Source organism: Stenella coeruleoalba (assembly GCF_951394435.1).
Source record: "Stenella coeruleoalba genome assembly, chromosome: 7".
Lineage (NCBI taxonomy): Eukaryota > Metazoa > Chordata > Mammalia > Artiodactyla > Delphinidae > Stenella > Stenella coeruleoalba.
Genome location: NC_137153.1, coordinates 35,571,436 through 35,593,033, shown reverse-complemented (window position 1 = coordinate 35,593,033; position 21,598 = coordinate 35,571,436). Strand labels below are relative to the sequence as shown.

At 34.6% G+C, this 21,598-nt stretch overlaps 1 protein-coding gene and 1 pseudogene across 2 annotated transcripts in view; one reads left to right on the top strand and one right to left on the bottom strand.

Moving 5' to 3' along the window:
- Positions 1-1,075: 1,075 nt before the first annotated feature.
- The window catches only part of ZNF782 (zinc finger protein 782), a 55,964-nt gene continuing 35,441 nt past the window's right edge, over positions 1,076-21,598 (bottom strand). Inside the window, exons 4-5 of the mRNA XM_079925787.1 lie at positions 9,647-9,742; positions 1,076-5,606 (exon numbers count right to left, since the gene is read on the bottom strand). Coding sequence (XP_079781913.1) covers positions 3,727-5,606; positions 9,647-9,742 — 1,976 coding nt within the window. The 3' untranslated portion in view covers positions 1,076-3,726. The remainder of the gene's footprint in view (positions 5,607-9,646; positions 9,743-21,598) is intronic.
- LOC307189550 (NTF2-related export protein 2-like) lies at positions 11,844-12,295 on the top strand (annotated as a pseudogene). Its single transcript has one exon. The product of its transcript is annotated as an NTF2-related export protein 2-like (transcript).

The following is a 21,598-nucleotide window of genomic DNA, read 5'->3' as shown; positions in this document are numbered from 1 at the left end:
CCTACCCACTTAATTTTCACCCCCACCCACTAAATTAGATGATTTTCCTAGAATTTTGTATAAATAGCATCATACAGCTCTACTTTCTTGTGCCTGGCTTCTTTTGCCCAGCCTAATTTTATTATTAATGTTGTTATATGCATTAGTAGTTCCTTTTCATTGCTGAGTGATATTCCATTGTCAGGCAACATCACTGTTTATACATCTATCTGCTGAAGGACATTTTGGTTCTTTCTAATTTGGGGCTATTATGAATAAAGATTCTATGAACATTTTTATACAATTCTTTTTAAAAATTTTATTTTTTGATTTTGTTTTTGTATAATTATTTAAGTTTTCCTGGGGGTAAATACCTAGAATTGAAATTGTTGGTTTTAGGTAAGGTGTCATTACCTTTAAAAGGAACTATCAAATGGATTTTTAATGATATCACATTATAGTTTTAATTTGCACTTCCCTGATGACTAAAGCTTTGTATATCTTTTCTAGTACTTACTGGCTATCTATATATCTTCTATTATGAAATGCTTGTTTTAATCTTACCCTTTTTTTTCCCATTTAAACTGAGTTGTTTGTATTATTATTGCATTATGAACATTCTTTACATATTGTGGACGCAAGTCCTTTGACAGACGTATCTATTAGAGACATTTTCTCCCAATGTGTGATTTTCTTTTTTGTTTTCATAATAAAATCTTGAAAAGCAGACACTTTAAATTTCAATAAACTCCAATTTATCTTTTTTGCTTTTATGTCTCACACAATTCTTTGCGTTACATATTAAAAATCTCGGGGCTTCCCTGGTGGCACAGTGGTTGAGGGTCCGCCTGCCAATGCAGGAGACATGGGTTTGAGCCCTGGCCCGGGAAGATCCCGCACGCCGCGGAGCAACTAAGCCCGTGTGCCACAACTACTGAGCCTGAGCTCTAGAGCCTGCGTGCCATGACTATTAAGCCCACGTGCCGCAACTACTGAAGCCCACGCGCCTAGAGCCCGTGCTCTGCAACAAGAGAAGTCACTGCAATGAGAAGGCTGTGCACCCCAACGAAGAGTAGCCCCCGCTCACCGCAACTAGAGAAAGTCTGCGCACTGCAGCAAAGACCCAACGCAGCCAAAAATAAATAAAAAAGATCCTGCATGCGCCAGCTAACAGCCAAAATAAATAAATAAATATATTAAAAAAAAAATCTCTGTGTGCTTCAAATTAGTTTCCATGTTTCCCAACAGAAATTTTGTACTATTAGCTATTTTGTTTAGGTTTATAATTTATTTTGAATAAATTTTAATTATGGTATAAACATCAAGGTGCATTTAAAATATACGATTATCCAATTATCTTATCATCATTTTTGAAAAAAGTCACCTTTTTCACATCAAATTACCCTGGAACATATGTCAAAAATTAACTAACAACTTTCAGTTACATTTCAGATCATTAGCAGGAAAAAGCACTGCTCCTATTCCTAAACAAGAAGACATATGGGAAGAGTTTAAATTTAACAACTTTTCTTGAATACATCAGATATCTGAGATTGCAGGGCAAAAAACTAGCCCAAAGTCTGGAGAGCTAGGTGGCTGCAGAGAGAAACAAGAACCCAAGCAGTTGCTTAACTGAGAAAGAGAATGCCAAACACCATATAAAATGATTGTAAAAAAGCTAAACAACATGCAAGATCAGATAGGTTATTTCAGCAGAGAGATATAAACTATAGTAAAATTTAAATGCTGGATATAAAAAACACATACAATAAATGAAGAATGCCTTCAAAGGGATTATCAGTATACTTGATACCACTGAGGAAGGACTCAGTGACATTGAAAAGAGAGATAGAATATATACACACACTTTTATATATATTTGTATCTGTGTATGCTTCAATACAGTATTTGTATTAGTGACCCAGAGATGATACAAAAGTACACAGAAAACATGGTTTGACTTTGTTGAAAAAAGACAGCTTAGTAACAATGGCCTTTCCTATATGCGCATGTCAGGAGGTAGCAGGAGAAAAGGAATGAGGTATAGGATTCTGAATTTTCAGATACTTCCTGTAAAAGGTTTACTTGTTATGAATATACATGTGGCAAATCATAGCTGATATCAGAATAGTTACTAAGGGGTACATAATTCTATTACAGTGCAGTTGACTTCCAATGTACATACAAAACAAACATCTAAGTGGCATGCACACTCACATAGACACACATAGAGAACTCAGAAAATATTCACATACATTCAACACTGTGCAGTTTATGCAATTTCTTTCTTATTTTTAAAAATCTTATGCTAGTGAATATCTATGAACCAATATTGTTATATTTCATTAACTGTCTTAATATTACATATGAAATAGTTTTTATATAACATAAAGGCTATTATTTACCTTTCTCAAATTGATAAATTTTCCCCTTATTACAAACTCTGAGAGATATTAAATTTTGATGACTCACTGAAAGCTTTCACACATTCACAGCTCGATTATCAGATATTTAATGAGATATCATTTTTTGGGTAAAGGATTACCTATATATGTTGTAATGTTAAATATCTTCCCCTGATACTTACCTGACCAAGGAGGAAGAGTTGTGGGTAAAAACTATGGTCATTCAGGATGTTGTCAGGGGGTTTTCCTGTGTGATATTTCTGATACACTACACTGAGTTCACATGTCCACAGAAATCACATTCACAGGCTTTGTTAACTGAGGGTTGGTGAGTAAATACCAGTATTAAGTATACCCAAACTGTTGAAGCCCAGCAGAGAACAAGTTTATTTCATCACAGCAAAATGTCTGTGTACATGCAGAAGAAAATTTCATTCAACAGTCACTCTTTGGCCCTGTTTCTTTCTACTTTGTACTCTTTCATCTTCCGTGCATGAGCCCCTTTGGTTTTGCTGGTGATAATCTCCACTCCATTCTGACAAGGGACAGGAGAAAACATTAAGAATTTGAGAGGTGTATTTAGTAAGACCTGTCATTGACTTCTACATTTCACTATCCAGAGGTTAAAAATATGATCTCATTTGGATGACAGAGTAGTTGAGAAATTTAGACTAGGTGTGGCATGAGAAAAAAGGAAATGGTCATTGGTGAACAATTAATAGTCATTATATGTCATATAGTTATTACCCTGTGTTAGTCAAACTGAGGGGTGACTTACAGTAGGATTCCCCACATCCATTACCCTGATTTCTTGTCTGTTCTCATATACTGTGAGGTCTCTATGTATTTTCTGCTTTACTGAGAAAGCTGGCTTTTGGCTAAAGGTTATCTCACATTTATTACATTCTCAATTTTCTCACTGTTTGATTTCTCTGATGATGAATGAATTTTGATTTCTCTGATGATGAATGAATTTTGATTGCTGGGACAAAGTTTTGAAATTTTCATTACATTCCCAGGGTTCTCCTGCAGTGTGAGTTTTCCAAGGATTGAATGCACAGAGTATTTCTTGTATCCATTATCTTTATAGAGTTTCTTTGCTGAATTGAATTCTCTGATCTACAATGAGGACTGCACTCAAGATGAGACTGCCTGTGTAAAATATATTCCAAGAATTTCTCTCTTGTGTAAGTTCTCTGATGTTTAGTGAAAGCTGTTATCTTGCAGAGGAACTTCCAAGTGTTCATTATATTCATAGGGGTTCTCTCCTACATGTTTTATTTTGTATTGCGAGACTTGATTTCCAGCTCAGAGCTTTTCCATATTCATTACATTTATATGTTTAGTTCTCTGTGTGGGCTTTCTGATGTTCTCTAAGGCTTGATTTCTGGCTGAAAGTTTTCCCACATTTATCACATTTATAGGGTTTCTCCCCAGTGTGAGTTCTCTGATGTACTCTGAGGTTTGATTTCTGGCTGAAAGCTTCTCCACAGTGATTACAATTATAGGGTTTCTCTCCTGTGTGAGTTCTCTGATGTTTTCTTAGGACTGACTTCTCACTGAAAGCTTTGGCACATTCACTACATTCATAGGGTTTCTCCCCTGTATGAGTTCTCTGATGTCCTCTGAGATTTGATTTCTGCCTGAAAGTTTTTCCACACTCATCACATTTATAGGGTTTCTCCCCAGTGTGAGTTCTGTGATGTACTCTGAGGTTTGATTTCTGGCTAAAAGCTTCCCCACAGTGATTACATGTATAGGGTTTCTCCCCTGTGTGAATTCTATGATGTCCTCTGAGTTGTGATTTCTGACCGAATGCTTTCCCACATTGATTACATTTATAGGGCTTCTCCCCTGTATGAGTTCTATGATGTTTTCTTAGACCTGACTTCAGTTTGAAAGCTTTCCCACATTCATCACATTTATATGGTCTTTCTCCTGTGTGAGTTCTCCGATGATTCCTTAGGCCTGACATATGGCTGAAAGATTTTCCACATTCATTACATTCAAAGGGTTTCTCCCCCGTGTGAGTTCTCTGATGTACTATGAGGATTGATTTATAGTTGAAAGATTTCCCACATTCATTACATTCAAAAGGTTTCTCTCCTGTGTGAATTCTCTGATGTATTCTTAGGCCTGACTTTGCACTGAAAGCTTTCTCACATCCATCACATTTATAGGGTTTCTCTCCTGTGTGAGTTCTCTGATGTTTTCTTAGGCGTGACTTCTCACTGAAAGCTTTCCCACATTCATGACATTCATAGGGTTTCTCCTCTGTGAGACTTTTCTGAGGCTGAATCAGGCATGAAGTCATAGTGCAGGATTTTCCACATTCATTACACTCATAGGGTTTCACTGTTATTTGAGTTCTCTTATGTACATTGAAAGTTGACTGGTAAGCCAATGATTCTGTACATGTGCCATAGTCAGAGGACTGGTCTATTGTGTGAATTCTCTGATGCACTTGGAGGGTTGAATTATGGCTGAAATTCTTTCCATATTCAAAGGGTTTCACCCCTATATGAATTTTTTGCTGTTCTCTAATGTGTAATTTTTGGCTGAAAGATTTCCCTTCTGTGTCAGTTCTTTGAGTGATCCTACTGAAATTATTTCTGTTTTTATCAATAGTATATTCATATTTATTAAACTCATAGTGACTCTTCTCCTCTGGATGATTGCTCTGAGAGATTATCAAGGTTGATTTATCATATTGGTTTTCCCCAAATTTACTGAATTTATAAGATTTCACTGTTGGGTGGGTATCCTTAGATGTAACAAGGGCAGTCTTTTCAAGAAAATCCTTGCCACATTCATTATATTCAAAAGTTTGCTGTAAAGTCTGAATTGTCTGATGCTGAATAACTTTGTCTTTATGTCCAAAGGCTTTCACACTTTTACTATAAACAAAAGATTTCTCTCCAGTATTAGTTCTGCGATCCTTAATACTGAGGAGCCAATTCTCACATACATTAAGCTCATAAGCCTTCTTTCTTGAATACTGACAGTGTGGGGTCAATGAGCTAAGAAGCAAGTAAGTAGACCCTGTAGTGTCAAATTTACAAGGCATTGTTTCTGCAGGGAAAATGTTTATGTCCAGAGTACACAGTTTTCTTGAAATTTCTTGCTCTGTAGTCAATGATTTGTTGACAAATAAAACTTGCCTCAAATGTTTGCCTTGGTTTTCTAGGCTCTCCTGTAAGAGTTCATCAGGTTGGGATTCTTCTAAAAGTGAGAAAATTAAAAATATTTAATGATATTTAACACACTTATTATGGAGTGAAATTTATATACATATCCCCCATTATGTATTTGACTCCTTGGTGTCTGGCTCAGTTTCCCAAAAATAAAGTAATTTCAAGTGTATATTCTCTCTTATTTTGTTGTTAAAAAAACTTTTTCTAGTGGAAAGACAGAGAGGAATCTAGAAATGAAATTACATCTATATTTGGTATCTTAAAGTATAATTTTCAAAACCAGGTAGAGAAGAGGATATAAAGGAAAGGAACAATTAAAAAAGAAAAATATATTTGAGAGAGTTGAATCCTGGGAACAGATGAAACAAAGACTGAAATGAATTCAACAAGGATTTTGCACTAATTAGATAACAAAAAATATCAATGGAGAATTGCTTTCAGTGGCTTTATTGAGATAGAGTTTGCATTAGGGAAGAACACCAGAGACTACATTCACAAACACAGATTACATTGATAACCATTAGTCTATATGATTCCAACTGGAGCTCCATTTTTCCATTCTACACATCAACACTAAAATAAATTTATCATGGGGAATTCCCTGGCAGTCCAGTGGTTAGGACTCAGCGATTTCACTGCCATGGGCCCAGGTTCAATCCCTGGTCGGGGAACTAAGATCCTGCGAGCCACGTAGTGTGGCCAAAGAAAAATTATCATGGCACCAACTTTCTCATGTTGAAATAATCAGAAACAGAAACATAAATGTATTGGTGGAAGTGAAAAAACTGATGAGAGTTAAAGTAATTTTTCTACCTATATTGGAGTCACCTCTCTTTCCTGGTTCTGGTGCCTTGGTATTATATTAGGGTTGTTCAATAGTGAGTCCCTCTTAATCATCAAATCTTTTAACTTTCCTCTTTTCAATTTGTTTACTCATTTCCCCCAAACCAGTCATGCCCTGTCCAATCCTTAATTCTATTTTCCATCTATTTTTCCACATATCTAGTTTTTATCCACTGTAAGAATCTTAAGGATCATGTTTCAAACTGGCCCTAGAAACCCTAAAAGTATCCTTTATATTTATTTACCATAAATTTCCTGTGCATATTTGATTGCTATTGTCCTCCTGATACCCATGCTCCATGCAAAAATGTCTGTGACTCACAATTTTTAAAGTAAATAACCATCACTGAAATCAGGAGGCATCATAAAACTGATGGCAAATCCATAGTTAAATGAGCAGCATCTTCTCTCTTGGTTGTACCTAAAATAATGGCTCACCATTTAATCAATAGCATCTTACATAATATAAAATATGTTTATGCAGCTTTGCTCACCTTTCCAAAATAAAACCCTCACTGTGATATACTTTGCATCTCTCTGTAATATAAATTTAGTGGTCCATAAAAAGCTCCATGCATAGGAATTACCTAGAGAGTTCTTTTACTAATATAAGGGTTCAGATCCAGCAACACCTACTTTAGATGATTCAAAAGTCCCAGAAATTTGACTTGGGCATTTACATTTGTGGATTGTGTTTTCTGAGTGAATCAGTATGAAATGCCTCTCTCCACCTGACTTTGGAATCAGCCTACAATGTTATTAAAAAATATTTATCATGTGACAAATACCCAGAAAGGAAGAGTGAAACAGAGACCATTCTTTTTGGGACATTATAATCCAGGTGAGGAAAGGAGCTCATTCAGTAACTATATGCTACCTGACACAGAATCTCATTTTCTTTTGACACATCCATCAAATGGGCTGAGTTTACAAAAGTAAGAGAAAAAGTATAGGCTAAAGTATTCCAAGATTATATTATAGAAGTAGGAATCTGAGCCCAAACTTAAAATGAGTAATAGTGCTTTCTTCTCTTTTTCTAGCTGAGGTTAGCTATTTTATTTGCTTTTGTTCCAAGAACCACCTTGTGTCTTTATAACGTTTTATAACTATAATGTTTTATCTTTATTACATTTCTTGCTTTGCTTAGTTTTCTTTTAAAACTTTATTGCTTTAAAAAAGAAGTATATGAGGCTAAAATTGTTTCCTCTAAGCACCATTTCATCAATAGTGCAAAGAGTCTAATAAACATGTTTTTCATTAAAAAATAATTTCTGGATATTGTACAGTTTTAACTTACTCTTTTATAAAATAGGTTTTTAAAGATATATATTCATTATTAATTTTAAGATAGATTTAAAATTTTCTCATATTGTTTGCAATTTATAGTGTTATTTGACAATAATATCTTTACTTTGTAGAATTTGCCTAAAATACTTTTACATTTTGTCAATGTTCCAAGGTCATTTAAAAGGAGGTTTATTCTTCGTTTTCAGAATAGTTATGTAGTGTGTTTGCATAGCTTTGTTTTCAGAACATAATAGATTCATTTTATAAAATATGCTATTTATAATGTCTAGACCAGAGGTTGGTAAACTTTTTCTGTAAGAGGCCAGAGAGTAAATGTTTTAGGCTTTGCTGGTTATTCACTCTCTATTGCAACAATTCAACTCTGCCTTGTAGTTTGAATATGTAAACAAATGGATATTGCTGTGTTCCAATAAATGTTTCTTTACCAAAACAAGCAGTAGGCAGGATTTGACCTGTGGGCCATAGTTTGCCAAGCACTATTCTGGAGTCCACAGGCTACGGAATGAAATCAGAGAGGCATATTAAGGTTGACTATATCTAATGTGTTCCTATTTCTCCTTATAACTCTTGCAGTTTTTTGTTTTATGAATCCTGATGAATAACTTATTTGGTGTACTAATATTTTAAACTTTTATGTATCCTTTAAAAATTATCTTCTTTAGCATTATCAAAATGTCCTTTTTCTCACCTGTTTTTGACCTGAATTGAACTTTGAGATTAATAAACAGAGTTGTTTTTAGGTTTATAGTCTTAACAACTCATGACTGTATTTTCAAACTTTCTAAATTATTTTCTAGTGTATCTCTGATACAGTATGATAGCATTTTCTCTTAATAGGTGTATTAAGATCCATTTACATTGGTAGTTCATATGTCAGATATGTTTGTCTTACTCTATGTGTGTTTGCATAGCTTTTGTGCAGAAAATGTTTAACACAGCAGGCCTGAGACTGCTACCCTTAGAAAGGCCTGTTTACAAGATTAGCCCTTAGCTGGCATCTGGGAACTTAGATTTTGAGATGGTTCCCAAGATTCCCAGAACTGCTAAGAGGGACTCAATGAGCCTAAACTGTTTGTACAAACAATATATTTATGCTGAACACCTAGTTTCCATCTGAAAGCCTACAATTTTGATACATGCTAGACAGAGGGTGCTTACATGAGCAGCCCCCAGTGAAAACTCTGGGCACCTCATCTCAAATGAACTTTCCAGGTACATATTTCACATGTGTTGTCACACCTGGTTTTCTCTCAACTTTGCCCCGTGCACCTTTTCTCTTTGTTGATTTTGATTTGTATGATTTCACTGTATAAATCTTAGTTATGAGTATGCCTATATGCTGAGTCCTCCAAGGTGAGTTAATGAACCTGATGATGATCCTGGGGACCCTTGATATACAGCTTTATAAGAAACGTTTCTAGTAACAGATCTGTTTTCTTTGCTCTGTCAAATGTAAACAATAAGGAAGGTTGCAGTTTGCTCTAGTTTTTATGCTTTCTAATTATACTATGCAATCATCTATTTACTTTAATTGTATATAGTAATTTATTATTATATAATGATAAATTTTGATTATTTCTCTCTTCTGATCTGTTTACTCCCAATTTTAGTTGTTTTATTAACTTTCTTTGTTTTTATCTTTTTACTGTTAAATATACAACCATTACTTAATTTTTCAGCTTCAAAGGGTACACTTAGCTCCCATTTTTTAAAGATGAGAATATCAACATACTTACATTACATTCCTTTCTTTAGTTGTCCCCCTTCTACTTTTTAATAGATCTATTATTTCTAATGTTTCAAATGTGAAGGCCTCTAATGGGAGAGTGCTGAAAAACATTTCAAACTGCTCACTTCTAGGTGATCACTTTGGATCTAATTTTCTTGGATGCCTTCTGCCAGTATTCAATAACTCACCTGGGGAACTTCTGTTTACAAATTCTTTCTCTAATAACCATGGATCTTCTCCTTGTTCCAACATGAAAATCAGTTCTGGTTTTGTAAAGCAGTACCCTGTAAAAGGGAAATACTTTAGCACTTGAGTTAGCTGCATAGGTTTTACTGTTTCTGAATGTGAAGAAAGGTATAGCTTCAGAAGTGGTACATTGAGGGTGCTTGCTAGAATTTTTGGGGGGGGGGCAGAAATGACAGCAAAAAACATTTTCTTACACTCATAACGGATCCCTCTTCTTAAACCCTTAAGTCACAAGCCTAAATAATATTAAGTTCTAAAATAGTCAATGTCTGTGCTTCAAATGAGATTTCGTAAGGACCAATTTCATACCTGGCCATAATGGAGTAAAAGGAACTGATTTACCCTTCATATCAGACACCTAAAAAAAACCATACAAACTATATGAGATGGGTTTTAGACTTTGGAAAACAGGCAGTACAGACAGGGATACTTGAGAATAGAGGAACAAATGAGGTGAGCCCTGTGCTTATCACAGCTTATTGCTTGGAGAGTTTTCAACCCATAATGCAAAAAGAGATCACCAAAACAGAGCCTAGCTGATTCAGTAAGTTAAGGCAACAGAAGTGGATTTTAAGGAAGTCATGAAAACTAGGATTTGTAAAATAAAATACAAGAAAAGAAAGATACAGTGTATTTCTCTATCTGATATGCAGAAGGATCTCCTGAGTACTTGGAAGTGTAAGGAAAACACTTGAGGTTGGGGGGAAGACCAGTGAAAAAAGAGTAGCCTGAAGTATTACCAAAGCACACAGAGAGGTAGGAACTTCTGTTTCTGTTAGCCAGTGTAGAAAAACTTCCTAATCCATGGCCAATTGGGTAGAATAACCAGAAACGTATTTATTGACTTGGTAGAGGAGCCAAATTAGTCCAAGAGTAAAGTGAGCTCTGAATCCAATATAACAAAGCTTAAAGCAAACCTTGAAAGGATCAAATTAATTCCAAGTAATTTAACTACATTCCAGAAAAGGCCCCAAAAGATTTAAAATAATACAACAAAACTAGCACCTAACAATATAAAATCCACAACATTTAGCCTTCAAAAAAAATTACTAGGTATGAATAAAAGGGATATATGACTGTACTCAAGGAGAAAAATCAATCAGTAAGCCACAGAGTAAGAAATGACACATATAAAATTAATAATCAAGGCCATTAAAACAGTAAATATACTCCATGATGAGAATAGAAAGGGAATTTATTAAAAAAAGAAGTTCCTAACTGAAATTCTAAATATGAAAAATATCTGAAATAAGAAAACAAACCAAACAACAAACAAAAAAACACTGGATAGGATTAATAATAGTATATATACCACATAAGGAAGGCTAAATGACCTAAGGTAGATAGATAACTTTAAAGTATAGAAATAAAAACTATGAAAGAAGAAACCCACAGTGAATAAAGACTGGAAAATAATAAACAGAGTTATTTCTGTGACCTGTGGGATAAAGTTATGTAACACGTGTAATTAGCATTTCAGAAGGAAAAATGGAGGATGGAAAAAATAAGGGGCAAAGGTTCAATTTTTGAAGAAGTGTATAAACCGACGGATCCAAGAAGCTAACTGAATGCCAAGGAGAATAAACATGAAGAAAACCACACCAAGATACATTAAAATTAAATTGCTAAAACCAGTGATAAAGAGAAAATGTTCAATAGATAGTGAAAGACATAATATGTACAGAGGAAAAAAAAGAATGAATGTCTACTTCTTGTCAGAAATTATACAAGCCAGGAGACTATGAAGTGACAATTTTAAAGTACTGAAAGCAAAAAAGTCAACCTAGAATTTTATGCTTGGCAAATATGTCATTTTCAAACAAACAAAAATTGAAAGAATTATCACCAACTGACATGTGTTACAGGAAAGTTAATTCTCTAAAAGAAATTCTTCAGACAGAAGAAAAATGCTATCGGGTGGAAATTTGGATTAATACATAGAAAAAAGAGCACCATTATCTGGAAACAAGAGGATAAAAATAAACTTTTCTCATTTTTAGAACTCTCTTAAAAAATAATAAATTGTGTTTTAAAACAATAATGTACTGTAGGAAATGGGAACTAGTGAGAGTTGGGAATGTTAGGAATTTTAAAACTTATGTAGATCAGGCATGCAGAGCTGCTGAGGAATTTGTCAATATTTACTATGAGACAATGGACAAAAGGAGATGGGCACTAACCAGACTCTATCTGGACAAGGCCACTTTAATATGTAATGGAAATGTTACAGGACTGGAAGCCCTAATTTTTTTGAGATACTGCCTTCTAGTGAGTTCCAGGTCAATATGTTAGATTGCCAGCCAGTTCATGAGAAAGCTACTCAGGCTCAGACTACAGTTCTTGTTGTGACCAGTGGAACTGTGAAGTTTGATGGAAACAAACACTACTTCAACCAGAACTTCCTGCTGACTGCTTAGTCTTCTAACAATACCGTGTGGAAGACTGCAAGTGACTGCTTCCATTTTCAAGATTGGGCTAGTAGTCAAAGGGGGCAAAAGTCCATTCACTTTTGGTCCATTAGTTCCAGCAACAGAAATTTATGTGAATTAATTAATTTCATTGTAGAAGCACTAAAAACTAGTATGTGCTGAAACTAAATTTCTTTAATATTTTTTTTATTCCTAGCAGCACCTTTTCTAACAGCTGCCAGTTTGAATTGTCGCCCTTAAGAGTTTTAATGCTAGTTTTCTACATGCCTTTTATAAGTTTCACTAATGACATTCTTACAGTAATACTAAAGCTATGATCTCTGTACTAACATACTCACTGTGAGCCTGGCATATCGCAAAAATGAAATCCTTTTATTGTACTGTCTATGGGATATCAGCACAATGTAACTTCTCTGGGAGGATGTGGAGGTTGTTTTTTTTAGTTAATTTTGTAATACAACATGTACCTATTTTTGGTAAACAGTGGTAATGCAGTTTTAATATAAGGCTTTTTCGATCAGTTCAATGAACACATTACTAATTTAGGTTTACATAACTACTCTGACATACTAGAATCTCACGTAGAGATGTTCAATAGTCTTTTTATGTTAAGAAATGCGGGTTCTTTAAATGTCGGCTTGTTTTCCTATGAAGTGAATTGATCTACTAGAGAGGTGTAAAATGTTCTGGATTGATACCTGAGTGCTGAATACACTCAGTGGCTTAAAAGCAAACTTCTTAAAAACATTTTTCTTGGCAGCTCCAGGTCTGTAACTTTAGGTAGTGAATGGTAGGTAGTAGGACTAATAGCTCTAATGGGAGAATGTGGAGTGAGAACTGTAGAGATCAGAGGTTGGCCAAAAGTAAGGCAGGGTATCAAATGGTATACTTTTGGTACTTGTTTTCTACCACCTAAAAATGTAGCCTAACTTTAGGATTTAAGCCATTAAGGTAATAAGTATCCTTACCAAATGGTCATGAATGTCACTTCTGTTCTAAGAATTATTTTTAAAGGTTTTTCAATTCACCTCATGCTTATCACCAATAAATGTCTCAATTTATTCAAGAACTTATGGGGGTAAAATATCAGCAATAAGCTTGATCCTGCAGCAGGGTCTGACAGGAAAGTTGGAAACAAAGCCATCGCTCTCTCTTTGGGGCCCTTCTAAGTCTTCCACATGAACTTCAGGCCAAAAGTCTCATATGTACTACCCACCCCCAAAGTGAGTGATTTGTTCCCTGTGTTTACACTGTCAACTGCACAATCTTTTTACTAAAGTTAAAATCATCTATTCTCATCATATCTTCTTCCATATGGCATTGAGCAAATAAATCTGTTATAAAACATGTTTCTGTTATGTGGTTAACACTTTGTCTTTTTAGAGAAAATAAAGAACAGCAGATCTTCATAAGCCCACATACTTCAAAAGAACCAACTGATTGATTTTACATCTCAACATCTAAAGAAAAATAAATCTAGCTTTGCTTTTGGTTAAACTTTGTCTTTCCATTTTTGAATTTACTGTTTTCATGTTTTTACACTAGATGTGCCAGCTTTGTTTCTACAATGCAGCTCAAAGTTAATGTTTCTTGCCACTTAATTTGAAAATCAGTGATTCATTTACTCTTGTCCCAAACTACACATTACATTTCTGATATATTAACAAAATAGAATTAAGTAGGAGAAGGGGATGGAACTGATTTTAGACCACACCTTCTTGTAGTACTGACTAAAACTTACACGTTATATTCTACACAAAGTGAGTTTATTCTAATTTTAGATTGGCTTTTTAAAACCACAGCTTTAGCAGCAACAATCAGATTCCCCAAACACTGCCCTTTCCCTTAAGGAGAACAGTCTCAGGTAAAAGCTGGATATAACTAGCAATAACGGAATTGAGTGGTTGTATACTGTTCATGAATTCAATGTTTTACGACTTGCATATGAATTGCTTTTTCCAAATTTGGAAAAATTTCAGCCATGTTTTTGAAAATTTTTGTAGCCTTTCCTTTTCTGACTCCAAAGACACAAATGTTAAGAGATTTTGTTGTAGACCCATAGTTCCCTGATGTTCTGTTCATCTGTATTCTATTTTGTTTTTCCTCTGTAATGATTGAGCCATTTCTATTGTTCCCTTATAAAGTTCAGTGATGTTTTTCCCCTCTTTCCTCTCCATTCTGCTGTGCACATGCACTGAGGTGTTGTTTTTTTTTAATATATATATGTTTTATTTTAGAATAGCTTTAAATTCACAGAAAAGTTGCAAAGAGAGAAAGGAGAATTCCGGTATAACCTGCACCCAATTTACCCTACTGTTAACATCTTACATTACTAGCAGATTTGTCATACCTATTAATATAATATTGATACATTATTAAATAGAATCTATACTTTATTCAGATTTCCTTGTTTTTTTTTTTAACCTAATCATTTTTTTTCCTGTTCCACAATTCCATCCAGGATACCACATTACATTTAGTTATCATGCCTCTTTAGCCTCCTCTAGACTGTAAGTGATAATCTTTTTTGGTAATCTTGACAGTTTAGAAGACACTGTAAAAAGGTCCTTCAGTTTGGGTTTGTCTGATCTTTTTCTCACAGTTAAAAATGGGGTTGTATTTTTGGGAGAAAGATCATAGTGGTAAAATGACTGTCATTCTTACCCCACCTTATCAAGGGTACATGCTATCAATATGACTTATCATTGATGAGAACCTGGTTGAGGTACTGTGTGCCAGGATTCTCCAATGTAAAGTTACTCCCCACCCCCACCCCTACCCCCATGCATACTGTACTCTTTATTTTTTTTAATTTTTAAGTTTTTAATTTTTGGCCGTGCGGCATGCAGGATCTTAGTTCCCCGACCAGTGACGAACTCATGCCCCCTGCAGTGGAAGTGCGGAGTCTTAACCACTGGATCACCAGGTAAGTCCCCATATTGTACTCTTTAGAAGGAAGTCACTAGGCACAGCCCACTAAACGGGTGGGGAATTCTGCTCCACCTCCTTGAAGGTGGAGCAATTACATAAATTATTAGTAATTCTGTGACAGAGATGTTTCTGTTTTCTCCCATTTATTTATTTACTGAATCACATATCAGTATGGACTCATAAGTAATTTATACTTTGTGTTATAAACCAACACTGTATTATTTTACTGCTCAAATTGTTGCAGCTTTGGCTATTGGGAGCTCTTTCAGTTTGGCTCCTATGTTCTTTGACATACCCCCATCATTCTGTTTTTGAGTATTTCCTTAAGTTCTTACATACTCATCTTCTATGTTCCATGCCCCCAGAACCAGCCACTTCTCCATAGTTGCTTCCTTTTATTGGAGAATTGTACTAGAAATTACTTATAGATCTATTTCATTTTCTATTTCTTTATAATTTTGTTTTGGAAAAAAATGGGTTTCTAGGAATCTGACCATTTCATCTATGTTGTCCAATCTGCTGGCATATAATTACTCATAGTATTTCCATAATTATTTTATTTCTGTGGAATTGGTAATACTGCCTCACTTTCATTTCTGATTTTAGTTAATTTGAGCCTTCTTTTTTTCTTATTCAATCTAGCTAAGGTTTGTGCATTTCATTACCTTGTCAAAGAACCAACTTTTGGTTTCATTGATTTTCTCTACTGTTTTTCTATTATTTATTTTATTTATCTCTTTTCTAATCTATATTATCTTCTTCCTTCTGCTGGCTTTAGGTTTAGTTTGCTCTTCTGTCTCTCAGTTCCTTAAGCTGTAAAGTTAGGTTATAGATTTGGGATCTTTTTTCTTGTTCCGTATATGTGTTTACAGCTACAAATTCCCACCTTAAGTGTTACTTTCACCATATCCCATGAGTTTTGGTATACTGTGTTAACATTTTTACTCTCTCAAGGTATTTTCTAATTTCCCATATGATTTCTTCTTTGACTCATTGGTTTTTAAGAGCATCTTATTTTCTATATATTTATGACATTTCATTTTCTGTCTGTTAATGATTTCTTGGTTTCATTAATTTTGATTGGAACAGATACTACATATGATTTCAGTCTTTTAAAATGTGTTAAAACTTGTTTTGTGATCTATTCTAGAGAATGATTCATGTGCACATAAGAAAAAAATGTGTAGTCTACTGAACTTGGGTGGAGTCTTCTATATATCTGTTAGCTTCAGTTGGTTTATGATGTTGTTCAAGTCCTTTACTTAATTTTCATCTGGTTGTTTATTCCATTATTGAAAGTGGAATATTGAAGTGTTTACTACTGTAGAATTGTATGCTTTTCTCCTCGATTCTGTCAATGTTTGCTTCATATATTTTGAGACTCTGATGTTTGGTACATATATGCTTATACATTCTTTTTGGTGGATTGACCCTTTTATCAATATATAATGTCCTTTTCTGTCTCTTGTAACCATTTCTGACTTAAAGTCTACTTTGTCTGATAATAGTATAGCCTCCCTTACTGTCTTTTGGTTACTATTTGCATAGAATAACTTTTCCCATCTTTCATTTTCAATCCAAATGTGTTTTTAGATCTAAATTAAGTCTAAGACAGAATAGAGTTGGATCAACTTTTTTAAAATTCATTCTGACAATCTCTATCTTTTGATAGAATTAATCCATTTACATTTAAAGTACTTACTGACAAGTAATGACTTACTTCATCTACTTGGCTACTGGCTTCTGTTATGTATTATAGTTTTTTTGGCCTCATTTCCTCCATTACTGGCACCATTTGTGTTTAGTTGATCTTTTTGTCCTGATATATTTTGATTTCCATCTCATTTCTGTTTATGTATATTCTGTAGATTTTTTTATCATGGTGTTTATATACATAGCTATAACAATTTAATTTAAATTGATGTCAATTTAATTTCAATCATAAAAAAACTCTAGAGCTCTATCCTCTACCTTCATGTTACTGATCTCACAAATTAAACCTGTATACATTGTGAGCCCAATAACATAGATTTATAATTATTTTAATGTATTTGTTAAATTTTGAAGAAGAAAAAAGTGTTGCTATATACCAAAGTTAAAATAATACTGGCTTATATATTAGTCCATGCCTTTGCCTTTACTGGAGATGCTAGATGCTAGTCACCATCTAGTATCCTTTCATTTCAACCTGAAGAACTCCCTTTAACATTTCTTATAGGGCAGCTCCGGTGGTAATGAACTATCTCTGACTTTGTTTATCTTAGAATTTCTTAATTTTCCCCTCAATTTTAAAGGACCATCTAATGGATATAGAATTCTCATTTGACATTTCATTTCTTTCAGCACTTTACATATATTATCCCACTGCCTCTGGTCTCCAAAGTTTCTGGGGAGAAATAGGGTGATAATTGTATTCAGGGTCCCTTGTAAGTGATGAGTCACTTCTCTCATTGCTTTCAAGATTTTCTGTATGTACTGTGACAGAGTATGTGCCTCAGTTTTGGTCTTTTGGGGCTTACACTTGCAGTTCATTGAGCTTGTTAGATTTGTAGATTCATGTATTTCATCAAGTTTGGAGTTTTTAGCCATAAGTTTTTCAAATAACTTTCTGTTCCTTTTTCTCTCTTCTCTTTTGGGACTCATATTATGTATTTATTGTCCCTCATGAAGGTATCCCACAAGTCTTTTGGTCTGTTCACTTTTCCTCATTCTTTTTCCTTAGTGATTCTCAGATTAGGTAATTTTGACTATCCTATCTTCTAGTTCTTTTTTCTGTCTTTTTGTCTCTTGTTGAAGTCCTATAGTGAATTTTTCATTTCAGATATTATACTTCTCAACTGCAGAATTTCTGTTTGGTTCCTTTTACTTTTTCCATCTTTTTGTTGTTATTCTAGTTTTATATTGTTCTCCTGATGTCCTTTAGTTCTTTTCCATGTTTTCCCTTAGCTCTTTGGTCATATATATATATATTTTTTGCGGTACGTGGGCCTCTCACTGTTGTGGCCTCTCCTTTCGTGGAGCACAGGCTCCGGATGTGCAGGTCCAGCAGCCACGGCCCACGGGCCCAGCTGCTCTGTGGCACGTGGGATCCTCCTGGACCGGGGCACGAACCCCCGCCCCCTGCATTGGCAGGTGGACTCTCAACCACTGCGCCACCAGGGAAGCCCTCTTTGGTCATATTTAAGACAGTTATCTTAAACTGTTTGTCCAGCAAGTTTAATGTCTGGGTCCCTCAAGGGTGGTTTTGCCTGTCAAAGAATTTTGTTCCTTTCAGTGAGCCATGTTTTACTGTTTCTTTGTATACCTTGTGATATTCTGTTGAAAATTGGGCATTAGACTATTATAATGTGGCAAATCTGGAAATCAGATTCTCCTCTTCCCCAGGGTTTGCTGATTTTATTTTTTTAACTGTTGGACGCTGTAGTAGTTCATCTGTCTTGAGACTTTTCCAAACTATTTTTTTGTAAAGTCAATTGCTTGTAGTGTGTGATCACTGAACTCTCCATTCCTTTAGTTCATGCTAAGTTCATGAGAAATATTAGTCTATAGTTTTCTTTTAGTTTTCTCATTGCATATTAGAATTCTAGGCTCATGAAATGGTGGGGAATTCTTTCCTGCTCTTTACCTTCCTTGAAGAGTTTGTATAGAATTGGTGTTATTTCTTAAAAGTTTGGTAGAATGCACTGGTGAAATCATCTAGGTCTGGTGTTTTCTTTTTTAGATGGTTTTAAACTCTAAATTAAATTTCTTTTATAGATATAGAACTACTCAGGTTATTTTGTCACAAGTACATCTGGAAGTTTGTGTTTCAAGGAATTGGTCTATTTTGTCCAAATAATCAACTTTATGGGCACAGAACTGTTTGTAGTATTATACTTTTAGTGACTAAGGGATCAGCAGTGCTGACTGCTCTTTCATAACTGGTATTGGTAACTTGTGTCTTTTCTCTGTTAACCTAGGTAGAGATTAATCAATTTATTGATCTTTTCAAAGAACTCATCTTGTTTTAATTTTCTCCATTCTTTTCCTATTTTCAATTTCACTGATTTATGCTCTAATTGTTATTGTTTCCTTTTTCTGCTTGCTTTAAGTTTAATTTCCTTTTTCTAGTTTCCTAAGGTGGATACTTTGGTTACTGATTTTAGATCTTCTTTCCTATTATGTGCACTTAGCGCTATAAACTAACTTCTGAGTATTGCTTTAGTTGCAACTCATTTCATTTTAAATGAAAAAATATTTTTCATTTAAAAAAATTCTCAAAATTTCTCTTGTGATTTCTTATTTGATCCATGCATCATTTAGAAATGTGTTGGCTAATTTCCAAATATTTTGAAGTACTCCAGCTATCTTTCTGTATGTGATTTGTTATCTACTTCTGGTGTAGTCTGAGAACATATTTTTAATTTCTATACTTTTAAATTTGTGAAGTGTGCTTTTTGGTCTAGAATCATTCTATTTTGGTTAACATTTCATGTATACTTGTGAATTAAGTGTATTCGCTTGTAGTTGGAATAGTCTGTGTGTGTGTGTGTGTATTCACACAAATATATGTGTGTCTGTGTGTGTGTGTGTGTGTGTGTGTGTATCAGTAGATCCAAATTGGTTGATAGTGCTGTTCAGGTCATCTATATCCTTACTAATTTTATGCCTTCTTGATCTATCAATACTGACAGAGCAGAGTTTAAGGCTCCAACTCTAATAGTGGATTTGCCTATTTATCTTTCCAGTTCTATCAGTTTTTTCCCCCTGTATTTTGAATTTGTTGTCAGGTACAAAATGTTTAGGACTGTTATGTCTTCTTTAGAGAATTGACCTCAGTATGCAATGTTTCTCTGTCTTTGGTAATCTTCCATGTTTTGAAGTATACTTTGTCTGAAATTAGTATACTTACTTCAATTTTCTTTTGTTTGGTGTTAGCATGGCATATTTTTCTATTTCTCTTTACTTTTAAGCTATCTGAGTCTTTGTGTTTAGATTACCCTCTTGTAGCCATTCATTTTATATGAATCCATTTTATTTCTTCTCTTAGTGTATCATTTACACTTCTTTTAAAATCTTTTTAGTGGTTGCCTAGTGTTTACAGTATACATTTTAAAGTAATCTACATCCACCTTACAATAACACTATAACAATGCCACTTCACATGTAGTGCATGCACCTTATAACAGTGTATTCCCTATGGTCTTTGCCATCCCTTGTGCTACTGCTGTCATTAACTTATCCATATGCTATAATCACCTAATACCTTGTTACTGTTGTTTTCAATTGCATCCTGAACATTCTAAGCATTGTTACGTGACTGGATCTTCTTTATCTTCTGTTATAGCAGGTTTCCTCTGACACTGTGGCAGCTGGAAAGGGAAATACTGTTTCTCACTGCCATGTGAGGTTTGAAGTCTAGGTTCTCCACTTGGCCTCTCGACACCATGGGGTAGGGACTGGACCCACTTTTTGCTGCTAGTCAGTGCTGAAAGTCTTGGTTCCCCATCAGGCCTTCTCTGCCATCACCCTATTAGAAAGGTGGAGTGGTACCTTGTTACAGCAGAATGAGGGATGTCAGTCTTTACTAACGGAGGTGGGCTTCACTTTTTTCCATGGTGTTTTAGCTGAGGTAGGGCAGTTTTCTAAAATTTTCTGTCTTTCTATGCTGCTCCTTTTCTTTTCCCTGTCTAGAAGAAACAGCCTTTACTTGGGCTTTTTTTGCCTGTGCCCATTGGTGTTTCTGGGTTGCTTGTTTTATACAGCACCCAAGCTCAAATATGTTAGACAAAAATAAAACTGAGGAAACTGTTTTTTCTTGGGTTCTGAGATCACTAGCCAGTCTGTTTCCTTCTCTCCACTGTCCAAAGTCTTATGTTTGTTTTATATATAATGTCTAGGGTTTTAGTTGTATTTAAGGGGAGACACAGGGTATGTCTAATCAATCATATCTGAAACTATCAGTCTCCAGAATTTTCATACTTAAAAACTGCTTTTAAATTTTTGTGTAACTTTTAAATATGTAAAATATTTATGTAGTTCAAAAATCCACACTGTATAAAAAGATATATTCAAAGGCTCATATCCATTCCTGTCCCCTCCATTCATTCCCTTCCTTCCCATTTTTATTACTTTCTGATTTTCTTCCAGTATTTCATTTTTGCAAATATAAGCAATTACATATATTCCTGTCTTTCTTACTCAAAAGATAACTTTTAATACACACTTCTGCTTCTCTCTTTTTGACTTAATATATACTGAATATTACTCCTTACCTGTTTAAAAACTCTTCCTATACTATGGTTGCTTAACATTCATTTGTGGGTAGATGTAACCCAAGTTTAAGTCAACTAGTCAATGATGAACATTTGTGTTGTTGATGTTTTATCAACTATGCTATGATGAATGACCTTGTGTATGTATCATATTATACCTGTGCAGGTATAGCTTTAAGATAGATTGCTGGGGATGAGATTGCTGGGTAAAATCTAATACATCTGGAATTTTTTTTAGTGCCAAAAATGTACACTTATTAAAGGCAGATCTGATTGTGTT